Below are 15,556 nucleotides of genomic sequence, written 5' to 3'. Positions count from 1 at the left end.
AAAATTCTCAAATTGCATTCAGTGGATTTTGATTATAACAGAGAAAATTTGCTGGCCCACCTGAATCCATTATACAGTTGTATGTAAAAGTTTGGGCACCCCTGTTGATTTCCATGATTTTCCTTTATAAATCACTGGTTGTTTGGATCAGCAATTTCAGTTAAATATATCATATAGCAGACAAACAGTGATATTTGAGAAGTGAAATGAAGTTTCTAGGATTTACAGAAAGTGTACAATAATTCTTTCAACAAAATTAGGCAGGTGCATAAATTTGGGCAACCCAACAGAAAAAATACATAATTATTTAGTAGCTCCTCCTTTTCCAGAAATAACAACCTCTAAATGCTTCCTATACCTTCCAATGAGAGTCTGGATTCTGGTTGAAGGTATTTTGGACCATTCTTCTTTATAAAACATCTCAGGTTTGTTGGTTTCCGAGCATGGACAGCCCACTTAAAATCACACCACAGATTTTCAATAATATTCAGGTCTGGGGACTGAGTTGGCCATTCCAGAACATTGTACTTGTTCCTCTGCATGAATGCCTTAGTAGATTTTGAGCAGTGTTTAAGGTCGTTGCCTTGTTGAAAGATCCAGCCCCGGCACAAGTTCAACTTTGTCACTGATTCATGAACATTGTTCTCAAGAATCTGCTGATATTGACTGGAATCCATGTGATCCTCAACAAGATTCCCAGTACCTGCACTGGCCACACAGCCCCACAGCATGATGGAACCACCTCCAAATTTTACTGTAGGTAGCAAGTGTTTTTCTTGGAATTCTTTTTGGAGTTCTTTTGCAGCAAATGCACACCGCCCCTTGTTATGTCCAAATTAGTCAATTTTAGTTTCATCAGTCCACAGCACCTTATTCCAAAATGAAGCTGGCTTGTCCAAATGTGCTTTAGCATACCTCAAGCGACTCTGCTTGTGGCGTGTATGCAGAAAAGGCTTCCTCTGTATTGTAATTGTAAAGCGCTTTGAGCGTCTAATGCAGATGGAAAAGCGCTATATAAATGCAGTCCATTTACCATTTACTCTGCATTACAGCATCATACAGCATCTCTTTGTGCAAAGTGCGCTGTATAGTTGAACGATGCACAGAGACACTATCTGCAGCAAGACCATGATGTAGGTCTTTGGAGCAGGTCAGTGGGTTGACTATGACTGTTCTCACTATCCTTCGCTTCAGCTTATCTGAGATTTTTCTTGGCCTGCCACATCGGACCTTAACTAGTACTGTGCCTGTGGTCTTCCATTTTCTCACTATGTTCCTCACACTGGAATCTGACAGCTGAAATCTCTGAGTTAGGTTTTTGTATCCTTCCCCTAAACCACAATGTTGAACAGTCTTTGTTTTCAGGTCATTTGAGAGGTGTTTAAAGGCTCCCATGTTGCCACTCACTAGAAGAAATGCAAAGAGGGGAAACATTTGCAAATGGCCACCTTAAATACCTTTTCACATGATTGGATTCACCTGTGTAAGGAGGTCAAGGTCAATGAGCTTACCAAACTAATTTTGTGTTCTAATAATTACTGCTAAATATATTCAAATCATTAAAATGACAAGGGTGCTCAAATTTATGCACCTGCCCAATTTTGTTCAATAATTATTGCACACTTCCTGTAAATATTAGAAACTTCATTTCACTTTTCAAATATCAGTGTGTTCATCTGCTATATGATATAATTAACTGAAATTTCTAATGCAGAAAACCAATGATTTATAAAGGAAAATCATGAAAATCATCAGGGGTGCCCAAACTTTTACATACAACTGTATGTGAGTTTTACTGTATTAATAATAAATAACACATTCAGGAATAGAACACGTCATTCTACCTTTCTAAATAAAACAAAAATATGATTGCAGTGACGTAATGTTATAACCAGGAATAACAGGAAATAATTTAAAGAGCAACTGAATAACGCCGGTGGCCAAGGGGTTAGTGTGTGCGTTTAAGGCGGCTCCCGATTCAAGATCACCAGTACCCATTCTCTATGTATCAGTTTCGCGCGAGCGCGCACACACACACACACACACACACACACACACACACACACACACACACACACACACACACACACACACACACACACACACACACACACACACACCTGAGCGTTTCAGTCCATTTGAGCTCCAGCTCCAGAGCCATCTTGTCCATTTTATGTTTCTCCTCTTCTTTGGTCGAGATAACTTTGGCCTCATGATGACGGGTTTGGGTCTCCAGCTCTCCCTGAGACACAGAGAGGGAATGGTGTGGGGGTTGGAGGGGCTTAGTTTGTCACCTCATTCACTTTTAGAACAATTTAGCATTTTTTTCAATATTCTGCATCTTAAGACGGTTAATGTTTTTAGTATTCGCACTACAGACAACCAATGCAAAATGCTGGTTGCCGGTAGTGCTAATCAAGAACATCTGTGTTGGACTTAAAAAAAAAAAAATCAAAGCAAAGTCCACATTATGTTAAAAATCGAATTCTGGTGATCTGTAATAACAGTAAGTCTTGGTGAGTGTGAGGGAGCTGACCTGTAGCGCAGTCAGCAGGTTGCTCGTCTCTCTCAGCCGGGCCCTGGTAGCATCCAGCTCCTCCAGCAATTTGTCTTGTGCCCCCTTCAGTGTGGAGACTTGTCCCTCAGCAGCTCCAATGTCCTGCTCCCCCTGCTTCACCTTCTCTTGTAGCCGTGAGACCTCACAGGGAGCGACAGAAAGGAGGCAGACAGGCAGAGAAAATAAATAATATGGTCCTGTCTTGATGATCTACACTATAACGTGGTGCAAAGGCTTCTGGGTGGTGTTAAGCCCCTTTCAGCTATTTAACGGTGATGAAATCTAAGTTTACAAAAGAGATTGAGTGTCCTAATTGGTCATAAGTGTGTTGGGAGGACAACATAAAATCATCCAGTGTGTCATCTGTTATTATTAAGATACACTTGTATCTTAAGTAATATGTGCAAGTAAGAGTAATATGAGTAATATGTGCAATGTGCTAAGCACTTGCACATTGCTACTGAGACAGCACTCAGAAGTGAGAGGTTTTCTGGTCAGGACACAAGCACATAATCAGCAAAGAAGAGAGACATGGACAACATATAATATAAACTTCTGTCCATGTACTATAAAATGCTGGACGTTTAGTGACTGCTATGACTCAATTACCAGCCGCTATAGCTACTGCTATGCGTGAAGATTGTCTACTGAGCACAGTGCACGTGACATGCATATCAGCTGCAGTTGTTTCAGGTGGTCGACAGTCCACACTGAGATTTTGTCCCTTGCAGCATTTCTAAAGGTAAGATAAAAACTGTTCACTCTGACTAACAGAGCGTGCTGTGGTGCGCTCGTCTGTGCGCTCTGATGCAGACGGAATGAGTGAGTTTTCTTTTCCTGTTCAGGTTGGAGTGTGTTATTAGTATTTGTAATGTGGTTTTGTTTCAAAGCACAGGTTGTTAACCATCCTAATGATCCGTTATCAGCTCATAGTTTGCACTGTGACATTATGGCCGTGGCTTCACACAGAGGCAGCTGTAGTTGTCAGGGACCAATATGATGTTGAGGAGTTGCTCTGTGCCTTCTAAAATAAATGTCACAAGTTAAATTCAGCGCCCTGCAAAATTTTGTGAAGATTCAACTATTACTTTCAAACAACTTGTACTCAGACATACAAACAGACAAGAGTGATCACAGATGTGCCCCACCTGGCAGATGCACCAGCAGATTGGCAGAGGTAATGCATTTTAAGGTACCAGTCATGTGCTACATGTCCTGCTACATGTCCTACCTCCTCACTTGCTGCAGCTAGTTTTGACGTCAGCTCTTCTCTCAGCTCCTCCAGCTGCTGTCTGAGAAGAATCTTCTGCTCCTCCAGTGACAGACGCTCCCTCTGAAACTGCTGCTCTAGATTCTGTGATAACCAGTGAGAAATACAAATCATGACACAGTTCTGTATTCGGTTAAATGTCTGATAAATGAAACAATTCACGTCCTGTGTAACATGTATGGAATTCCCTCAACTGCATTACCAGCTACTCTGTGGGTACAAGACTGATTCTGAAATTCTGTCTTTATGTTAACTGGCTTCATACTCTGTCAACATCACATTGATTAATTAATGTTCACTGAATTGTAACAGTCGAGCCTGGAATTATAATAAGTTATTAATCGTGATTAATATTCCCATAAAGTTGTTTGTAGCGGTAATGAGCCATTTCCTGCGGTGAACCATAGAGGGCTCGAGGCTGCATGTCACAAAGCAACACAACCTTTTTCAACACAAAAGGTTTTTGATCATTCATATCCTTATCTAACTGCACAGAGGATAACAATGCTGTTGTGACAATAATATTGCCAAAAGGAAATAATATGCACACACTTGAGAAAAAAACTTTAGATTAAGACAATAATTTGTTGCTAGGTGTGGGGAAATTCCTATAAAAATGGATGCATTCATCTATCTGTCCATCTGCCCGTCTATCCCCTTCCGTTAGTTCACGTAATTCCAAACTGTTGTCACCGTGTGCTGCAACTCAACAAATAAAAAGCACATACAATGAGGACACATCTTTATTTTGCTTATGTAATATTGCATAGACATATCTGCCACCTGCTGGATGGTTAGTGGATGCTGGATTGATGATGGATTAGGATCAGGTGTGGTTGTCAGTTTGAGAAACAGACCATTTCAGCACATAAATGTACACCAGAGACATAACTATGATTTTCTGATAGTTTCACAGTTCTAAATCCCATACAACACAGTTACAAGTCAGTGTCGCAGACCGAACGGTCCCCCCTAAAAAATTGGCCCGCTCTGCCTTCATTGCACATGTATCATTTGGGACCACAGCAGCACGTCTGAGACTAAGTCTGTTCACCGAAAACGATCAAAGAGAAAATGTGATTTTTAACCATCAGATGACAAGATAAAACCTCTTAAATCATTCTAAAGTCAGTTTTAAGCAGAAACAAGGCTGTTTTAAGCAGAAACAAGGCGATAATCGGTGAGTCGCTACGGACGCGTTGAAATGACGCATGCGCAGTGAAGGCAGGGAGACCAATTTTTAGGGGGGACCATTCGGTCAGCAACACTGGTTCTGAAATGAGATGGTCTAGCCCGTGATGCATTTTGCTAGCGTGTCATTAGCTTCGAGTCCAAATCACCTAACCTGGGTTCAGGTAAAATTAAATCATATTTTTGGGGACTGCGCAGCGGTTCTCCTACCGATTTACCTTGCTGTAGACATCAATGTTCTGAGCCACTTACTTTCTCAGCAATTATTCATTAAGTGGACCTAATGGATGAAGTTACCGATAGCTGCTAAAAGAGCTAATACTAGATTCTTCTGAGATTTTCTCCACAGTTGATCACATCCAAGTAGTCAGTCAACTGCAAGAAAAAGCCAATGAGTACAAGATACCGGCTTTGCCTTTGTGGACTACTAGAAGGCCTTTGACATCACTGAGTTCACCCAGCTCTTCAAAGCCCTGGAGAATCAAGGAGTTGACCCAGCCTTCATTGCACTACTTCATAACCTTTACAATTGTGCTACAGCAACTTTAAGGGTCCAACAGGACAGCAACAAGATCAGGCTGGAAAGAGAAGCAAGACGAGGCGACAACATCTCCCCAAAATTGTTCACCTCTTGTTTGCAAGATGCCATCAATGGAAAATCAATTGGGAGAACAGAGGAATCAACATCGGCAGAGACTACCTCGCCCACCTGGAGTTCACCGATGACATCATCCTGATAGCTCACTCACCCCAGGAACTCAAAGCCATGCTCTCTGATATCCACAACGCCAGCAGACCAGTCGGCCTCAACATGCCCATAGGCAAGACCAAGGTCATGTGCAACAACCACATCATCCCATCAGCAGTCACTGTAAATGGGACAACCATTAAGGCGGTGGACAGCTATGTCTACCTGGGTCACACATTGGCAAGAGATGGTGACCTTCTTCCCAAGATCAAAAGGATTGCATTAGAATGGATGGCATTTGGGAAAGTAGACAACATCATGAGAAGTGTCAAGAGGAAAGTAATAAACGAGTACATCGTGCCTGTGATGACATAACAGACGAGACTTGGCCACTGAACAACAACATCGCCAACAAACTCGAGGTGGCACACCAAAAGATGGAGCGCATCATGCTCGGCATCACCCTGCGAGGTCAGAAAAGAAACACCTGGACCTGGCAACAGATGAGCGTGAACAACATCACTGCGACCAATAAAAAGAACAAACACATATGGGCCGGTCATGTTGCACACCTCAAGGGTAAGAGATGGACCATCAGCGTGATTGAATGGACACCACGTGAGTGGAAAAGACAATGCGGACGACATCACCTGCCACCTGGGACACGCATGGCTGAATTTGGCTGGAGACAGAGAGTGGTGGAAGAAGTCCTTTCAAGACAGTGAGACCAGCCTTGGACAACAACTCTATTTTTACTGTTCTCCACCCCTCACTCAAGTGCCAGAAGGTCTTGCATTGACATCCCAGCTGCGAAGCTGGGGGTCTTATAAGACGTCTGAACCTCAAGCTATGAAAAGGCTGAGTTCTTGAACACATTTCTGTATGTTGGCAGCAGACAGTGGATGGAACATTGGTGCCCCTTTCCTATCATCTGCATTTTAGTTATGACAGGAAGCTACTGCTTTCACTAAAGTCACGTTGACACTTGCACAAATTTGATCCCTGCACTGCTGCGCAATTCGTCGTGCCAATGCGTCCCGCTTTGTCCCGCTTGATGCCACCCTATATAAAACAAACCCTGTGCCATATCATTTTGTAGCTGATGACGAATTTGCTCTCAGAACGTGACTGATGAAACCATTCTCTCATCGCTCCCAGAATCACAGAGAAATTATCTACAGCTGCAAGTTGTCTTGTGCTCATCGTGGGAGAGAACACATTTGGAATCTTGTCTCAAAGGTAATTATTTATAATATATAGTAATGGATTGGTAAAAGAGTTGTATTTTTATTCCTTCTCATGAGTTAGACAATGTCAGATACATTATCTAACGATCTGTAAAGTTATGTTTATTAAAGATGTACAACCCCAATTCCAATGAAGTTGGGACATTGTGTAAAATGTAAATAAAAACAGAATACAATGATTTGCAAATCCTCTTCAACCTATATTCAATTGAATACACCACAAAGACAAGATATTTAATGTTCAAACTGATAAACTTTATTGTTCTTGTGTAAATACGCGTATTTGCTCATTTTGAAATGGATGCCTGCAACACATTTCAAAGAAGCTATTTTAAGACCAGTCCTCCTCCTCCTCTTGTGGAGTTCCACAAGGTTCTGTGCTAGGACCAATTTTATTCACTTTATACATGCTTCCCTTAGGCAGTAGTATTAGAAAGCATTGCTTAAATTTTCATTGTTATGCAGATGATACCCAGCTTTATCTATCCATGAAACCAGAGGACACACACCAATTAGTTAAACTGCAGGAATGTCTTACAGACATAAAGACATGGATGACCTCTAATTTCCTATTTTTAAATTCAGATAATACTGAAGTTATTGTACTTGGCCCCACAAATCTTAGAAACATGGTGTCTAACCAGATCCTTACTCTGGATGGCATTACCCTGACCTCTAGTAATACTGTGAGAAATCTTGGAGTCATTTTTGATCAGGATATGTCCTTCAATGCGTATATTAAGCAAATATGTAGGACTGCTTTTTTGCATTTGCGCAATATCTCTAAAATTAGAAAGGTCTGGTCTCAGAGTGATGCTGAAAAACTAATTCATGCATTTATTTCCTCTAGGCTGGACTATTGTAATTTATTATTATCAGGTTGTCCTAAAAGTTCCCTGAAAAGCCTTCAGTTAATTCAAAATGCTGCAGCTAGAGTACTGACAGGGACTAGAAGGAGAGAGCATATTTCACCCATATTGGCCTCTCTTCATTGGCTTCCTGTTAATTCAAGAATAGAATTCAAAATTCTTCTTCTTACTTATAAGGTTTTGAATAATCAGGTCCCATCTTATCTTAGGGACCTCATACTACCATATCACCACAATAGAGCGCTTCGCTCTCAGACTGCAGGCTTACTTGTAGTTCCTAGGGTTTGTAAGAGTAGAATGGGAGGCAGAGCCTTCAGCTTTCAGGCTCCTCTCCTGTGGAACCAGCTCCCAATTCAGATCAGGGAGACAGACACCCTCTCTACTTTTATGATTAGGCTTAAAACTTTCCTTTTTGCTAAAACTTATAGTTAGGGCTGGATCAGGTGACCCTAAGCCATCCCTTAGTTATGCTGCTATAGACTTAGACTGCTGGGGGGTTCCCATGATGCACTAAGTGTTTCTTTCTCTTTTTGCTCTGTATGCACCACTCTGCATTTAATCATTAGTGATTGATCTCTGCTGTCTTCCACAGCATGTCTTTTTCCTGATTCTCTCCCCTAAGCCCCAACCAGTCCCAGCAGAAGACTGCCCCTCCCTGAGCCTGGTTCTGCTGGAGGTTTCTTCCTGTTAAAATGGAGTTTTTCCTTCCCACTGTCGCCAAGTGCTTGCTCACAGGGGGTCGTTTTGACTGTTGGGGTTTTTCTGTAATTATTGTATGGCTTTTGCCTTGCAATATAAAGCGCCTTGGGGCAACTGTTGTTGTGATTTGTCGCTATATAAATAAAATTGATTTGATTTGAAATATAGCTAACTAATGCAAAAAACCTTACTGATTTAGTTTGTTTCTGATTGGGCTCAAAGACTAGGCAATTAAAATCTCAATCAAAGAACTAGTTAACTTCATAATGCTTTCAGACTAGAGACTAGATAATTGCTTTCAGACTAGATAAAGATACATAACATAATACTGAGATTCGGCTCAGGATCAATTCACTTTTGTATGCCATCACAGATGACATTACCATGTATACATACTATTATAGTAAATACGAGGTCTGTGATAAAAGTAACGGACCTTATTATTTTTTTCAAAAACCATATGGATTTGAATCACGTGTGATTACATCAGACATGCTTGAACCCTCATTGTTTAGGAATGGCTCAGAGACTGCTGCTTTGTTTGATAAACGTTTTCCAAAACTGTAAGGCATAACTGAGTGGACACCATTCGATAAATTCAGCTGGTTTTCGGTAAAAATTTTAACGGCTGATGAGAGATTTTGGTCTGGTAGTGTCGCTTTAAGGACGGCCCACGGCGCCTGACAGCGATCTGCGCTTCGAGGCGGCAGCGTCTCGCCGCTTCAAGTTGAAAACTTCCACATTTCAGGCTCTGTTGACCCAGGAAGTCGTCAGAGAACAGAGAACTTTCAGAAAAAGTCGGCATGAGGAGTTTATTCGGACATTCCATTGTTAATGGACATTTTGTAATGAAAGAACGTGCGGGCAGAGTCGCATGTCGGGCCGGACCCGACCGCGGGGGTCGCGACAGGAAAAACACCTCCGTGTTGGAAACCTTAACGGGCAAGTTGGAACATGCCCAAGCTCTTAAACAATTTCTCAGTTACTCACTTGTTGAAAGCCATCAAAAGCCGCCTGAAGTTTACAAATAGTTTTCAACACGGAGGTGTTTTTCCTGTCGCGGCACACACAGATTCGCCGAGTCGTCACGGAATTTGCGCACACGTCTTTCATTACAAAATGTCCTTAAACGGTGGAATGTCCGCATAAAGTCCTCATGCCGGCCTCTTCTGAATCTTCTCTGTTCTCTCACGACGTCCTGGGTGAATTAAGCCTTAAATTAGAATGTTTTCAGGTCGAAACAGGCCGACGACGGTGCCTGGAAGCGCTGCGCGATGTCCCGCTCCGTGGGAAGTCCTTACAGCGACAGAAACACCCCATAATCTCTCATCAGCCGTTAAACTTTTCACCGAAAACCAGCTTAATTTCTCGAACAGTGTCCACTCGGATATCCCTCACAGGTCCAGAAAAAATGTTGATAAAGCAACGCGCGCTGTCCGCAACGGCTATTCAGACAAAGAGATTCCGACGGGCAGGGTGGAGCACTCCTCACTCAAGGCCTGCCCACAGGTGAATGACGTCACCGACGCGTGAAAAAACTCATGCATGCGCACGAGGGTTCAAGCATGTCTGACGTAAAAACATATGAATCAAATCCATTTATTTTTTGAAAAAAATAAAAAGGACCGCTTTTTTCATCACAGACCTCGTACATATATAGTCAGCCTATTTGTCTGCTCTGAACACTGACATGGCATCTAATCAGTCATTCTATACCTAGAGTGTCACATTTTCTTCTTACAGAACAACATAAACACAGTATAAACACATCAACCAATGTTCCACATCCTGGTTTCTCTCCTGTGTAAAATCATATTTGAATATCACACTGACTAATATGGATGTACAAAACATGAATATCAATCTAAAATACCTACTAAACTTTAAGTCAAGCTTTAAAGTCTATTTTTATTCTCTTTCTTATGAATAGTTTTTATTTTTTTATCCGTTTTATTCTTTTACTTCTGTTTTTAATTATGTATTTGAATTCTTTTTATTTTTATTTATTTATTTTTATTTTTTATGTTAAACTGTTCTATGTGAGGTGCCTTGAGATGGCTTTTGTTGTGATTTGGCGCTTTATAAGCCGATTAAATTGAAATTGAATTGAACAACATTTTATCAGTGTTGTATAAAGTACTGGAAAATCACACTTAAGTATTTAAAGCAGCAATTTTGTGTCAACGGAACAAAGGACGATTCTCATTTCTTGACAACAACATGACAAGAGTCCCAGTGACTTTAATCCCCACAAAAGCGACTCATGATATTTTAATGGCTTTGAGAGGAGTTAAGAAGCGGACTTACCGCTTCTGAAGAGCAGCGAATCAAAGAACCACGAGCCAGTGGTTCGAAGCATTGCTTCAATGGCTCACGCATCAAAGTGGAGTCGCGCTGCAGAAACGGTTGATTACACAGCCGCTGCAGACCAAACCCTGAATATCCGTAAGACTTTATTCGTACGTCCCTATGACTCTGAAACTTGGAAAAATCCATATAATTTATGGACAATCCGTATAGGTTGACATGTATGGATCTGAGGAAATAAAAATTAATGTTTTGCTAGTTCTTTTAGACGGTGAGATTTTGCAAAAAGACGGAAATCCGTCCAAAGACGGCGAATAAGCATCCATGCCTAGCCTAACAGTTTGAGCAATTTTTTTGATAAAGCAGCAGGACTGAGTTTCAAGAATCTGTGTGAAAGCCCTGGACCTACTATTGAAGAGAAATTAACACATTTTGAGCTAATCCTGGAAAACAGGTGAGACAAGGATGTTTTAGTTATGCAAACTCAACAAGAAACCAATTTTCAGTGGTTGATTTGAACGTGGCCCATCATTTGAACACACACACACACACACACACACACACACACACACACACACACACACACACACACACACACACACACACACACACACACACACACACACACACACACACACACACACACACACACACACACACACACACACACACACACACACACACACGTGTCATTGGTAGTTATGGAGCCACAGAGGATTTGTTGGACACAGACAGAGGATGGACGAGGCAGTTTGCAAGTACACCTAAAATTTCTTTCAAAATTGTAACTATTTTTAGTTAAAATTTTATGGTGCAAACCCTCATAAATGACATACAAGATTTCTTTCTCTGAGTTTTTTCTCTGATAGATGGTTATTTTAGAGATGTGGGGATGAACCAGTTGTCTGCCTGGGTGTTTGCCATTCATGACCCAAAGTGGTTCCATGGTGTCACGGATGCATCCAAAGTTCAGCACAAGCGCATGTTCACAGAGGTGACTTGATGTGTTATTAGCGCAGGGCAGATTTCCCCCTGTTTTCTGATTGAAGCATGGTAAGAAGATGAATGCATACTCACTGCCAGCAGCCGATTCTTCTCCTTCTCAGCATTGTTAAGCGCATTCTCCAGGGCTACTCTGTGTTTTTTGGTCGCTTCCTCCAGAGTTCGAACCTGGCTTTCTGCCATCTGGGCTGCTTCTTCCTTGTAGTGAGCTTGCACACTGTTTATGGCCTTTTCATGGGAAGCCCTTTCTTCATTAAGAGTCTGATGCACAGAAAATACAAATATATATATATATATATATATATATATATATATATATATATATATATATATATATATATATATACACATACACACACACACACACACACACAAATATATACATATAAATATGCATGTATAGCGAGTTGAACTAAATCAAATCTGACTGTTGGCATATCTCACACACCCACACACACACACCTTCTCCAGAGACAGAATCTGTTGTTTCTGACGCTCGTCTAGCGCCTGGCTTTGGCTTTGCAGGGCCTCCATCTCTTCTTCCATCCTCACCACCTTGTCCTTCACACGACTTTGCTCGTTATTCAGATCCCTTATTGCTGCTTCCTGTGTCATGTGGGTGGCCTGCAAGCTGCTGATTTGACCTAGCACAGCACACACAGCACAGAGTGAGAAGAATGCCATGTGCACACTTATTTATAAGTTGCTTTGCCGATTAAAGAAAAAAAGATCTTGAAAAACAACTGCGCTCAGCAAAAAACTATTTCATTAGATTTTTGATTTAACAGAGGAGAAGCCCTTTACTGTCATTGTATATATATTACAGACAATAAAATTAGTCCTCCGCATTTTAAGGTGCCCTAAATTATATTTTGTACACCAATACAGCAGCCAATATCTATTTTCTGTATAAACATTTAGTGGCTTCATGGCGTCCTGTGTCGAGAACAAAGCGATGCTCCCTCTGTGCTCTGAGCTTTTCTTTCCCCTGTTTACATTCTCAGTCTGGAAATCTCAAGCATTAAACATGAGTGAGACTTCCACATGTGCACATTTAGTACATGCAATTCCAGCACTGTGAAACTGTTGCCCATCCCCTGTTTTATAAAAGGACAGCAGTACTCAGTACTCACAGTGTAGATTGAACATTTTCAAGACAGTGGACAGCAGCATCAGTAGAATTCAACCATGGACCTTCTTGTTGTGAGGATAGAGTACTCACCACTGTGCTGATACTTTTAATCACTGGAACTAACTCAGTGCACCTGTAACAAGCTGTATCTTGTAAATTGAAGGAGGTTCAGACTCCACCTCAACAACATCACAAGTGGTGTATCCAGCCTTGGCATACACCCCAAAGCAATGTCACCACAGGCCTCTTCCATTGTCTGGATGAGAGTTGCACATTTGTATGGTTGACGGTCATAATCCTCCCGACGCCATGCCAAAAATAGCTGCTCAAGAGAGTTCAGGAAAGGTGAGAACTTGAAACCGTGGGTGACTATTGAACCAACCTTGGACCAGATAAGCTGATATGATAGCAAAGAGAGTTCCTTGGCACATTCCCTGGTCAATGGAAACAAGTGTATCATGCAGGATGTCAAGGATGGAGAAGCCGTGTTGTCGGGGCCGGGGTGGTGAAGAACAGCCCCCTAACTGCTGTACACATTGTGATGTGTCCTCCATGCAGCCCAGTAAAACTGAATTATCGATGTTTTCATTTTGAAATGCATGCACTGACACCTGCACAGGGGAGGTGATAGCATAATGGATAAGCGGTGGGCTTGAGATGACAGGATCCTCGGTTCAAGCCCCTGCAAACCAAACTCACTAAGGGCTTTGGGTAAAGGTCCTTAATCCCCCAGTTGCTCCCAGTGTGCAGTTGAGTGCCTTGCATGGCAGCATTCTGACACCAGTGTGTGAGTGAATGGATGAATATGAGGCATCATTGTAAAGCACTCTGAGCTTCTGATTCAGATGGAAAAAGTGCTGTATAGAGGCAGTCCATTTACCACGCTACAGTGTAGCGGCTCAGATGAGGACAGTCAACTCATTGTTAAGAATTGCCCTATTTTGTTAGACCCGTCCTTTCACCATTCCCTGTCCTCTGTGTCCTCTTGCTCCTTCACCATTATCCCTTGCTTTTCCTCTGCTTACTCAAACTTCTCTTCTTGCAATTCTTTCTCCAGAATTGTCCTCCATTGTTGTGCACACCAAAGAGCAAGCCTGACTCCTATTTATGCTGATCAGGCTCTGATTTCTGTGTGATCTGATTGGTTACAGGCATCTTCACATGAGCTTTCTGCATTTGCGTGATTGACAAATGGAGTTGCAGTAATGTAATGAAGTGTGTTTGATGTTTTACAAAACGTGTGAAGCTGAGAATGTGAGTATAGTTGTGCACATCTGGGCTGATATTGTTCCTTGTGAGTCGAGTTTCAAAATCTGTGTATTATTTTTCACTTCACTGTGTAAGCAATCATAAAAAAAAAAAAAACAAGGGTCAAAAGACCTTGAAGTCCATTTGACAAATTAAGAGTCATTTTGAACAAATATAGGTAAAGCAGCATTAATGATTCACTGTCAATGACAAACTATGCGGTGGTTGACACAGATTCAAGGAATCAGGAAAAACACACAGAGTGGGGTTTTCATCTATAAATTGAGAAATGTGCAAAAGGTCAATTTTGGGTGTTTTGGGGGCTCTGGCGACCATTAAAACAATTCAAGGACAATGAGTTCTTTTGTGGTTCTACTGTGGCCCTGAAGTGCAAAACACAACAGTAAATCGCACAACAGCAAATAAATAAAACACAACAGCAAATTGCACAACACAACAACAAAAGAGAAACAACAATATTAACCAAAGCGGAAAAGGTAGGTACCTTCGGGCAACACGAATCGTCGTTGATTGGACGGTGGTCCGTCCTGTCCTGTGAACCGGAAGACCGTATACTCAGGTGGCAGATGAACAGAAACAAATGACCATGCCGCGATGTATTGCCAAAACTGGCAAAGAGTTTGAGGAAAAACCAAACTTCTGCAGTGATTGTGGGAAAAGGTTAAAAGAAGATGGTGACGACACTGACATGCAACCTTCAACTTTAAGAGCACGTATGTTTTCACTAGCGGCGCTCATATTTTGAAAACATGTAAACCTTCCAGTTCACAAGACAGGACGGACCACTGTCCAATCAGCGACGATTTGTGTTGTCCGAAGGTACCTACCTTTTCCGTTTTTGGTTAATGTTGTTGTTGTTTCCTTTTGCTGTTGTGCTGTGTGATTTGCTGTTGTGTTGTGTGATTTGCTGTTGTGTTGTGTGATTTGCTGTTGTGCTGTGCGATTTGCTGTTGTGCTGTGCGATTTGCTGTTGTGTTTTTTTGATTTCCTGTTGTGCTGTGCGATTTGCTGTTGTGTTTTTTTGATTTCCCGTTGTGCTGTGTGATTTGCTTTTGTGTTGTGCGATTTGCTGTTGTGTTGTGTGATTTGCTTTTGTGCTGTGCGATTTGCTGTTGTGTTTTGCAGTTAAGGGCCAACGTAGTATGCCGCCTCTGTAAGATTCTTTACACAAAATAAGAGAAAACGTTATTGCAGTTTTTCCTGCAATAAATCAGTGTGAAAAAACAGCATTTTTTGTCCTTCTTGGGAGCCCTGGAGGGGCCACAGGAATTTAATCAGAAAGCTCAACTTACCATAACCAGGCAGTCCCTCAAGTACTGTCTGTA

The 15,556-nt window shown here is 41.6% G+C and overlaps 1 protein-coding gene across 2 annotated transcripts in view; it reads right to left on the bottom strand.

Moving 5' to 3' along the window:
- Nucleotides 1–15,556, bottom strand: part of fam184a (family with sequence similarity 184 member A) — a 191,387-nt gene that overhangs the window by 68,359 nt on the left and 107,472 nt on the right. For both annotated transcript variants that reach the window (XM_034161841.1, XM_034161842.1), the window contains exons 8-12: nucleotides 12,293–12,474; nucleotides 11,906–12,091; nucleotides 3,789–3,911; nucleotides 2,537–2,698; nucleotides 2,121–2,242 (exon numbers count right to left, since the gene is read on the bottom strand). In XM_034161841.1, the coding sequence (XP_034017732.1) occupies nucleotides 2,121–2,242; nucleotides 2,537–2,698; nucleotides 3,789–3,911; nucleotides 11,906–12,091; nucleotides 12,293–12,474 (775 nt within the window). The remainder of the gene's footprint in view (nucleotides 1–2,120; nucleotides 2,243–2,536; nucleotides 2,699–3,788; nucleotides 3,912–11,905; nucleotides 12,092–12,292; nucleotides 12,475–15,556) is intronic.

Source organism: Thalassophryne amazonica, chromosome 21, assembly GCF_902500255.1.
Source record: "Thalassophryne amazonica chromosome 21, fThaAma1.1, whole genome shotgun sequence".
NCBI classification, from domain to species: domain Eukaryota; kingdom Metazoa; phylum Chordata; class Actinopteri; order Batrachoidiformes; family Batrachoididae; genus Thalassophryne; species Thalassophryne amazonica.
The sequence above is the reverse complement of the archived record's forward strand: the minus strand, read 5'-3'. Positions and strand labels throughout refer to the sequence as shown.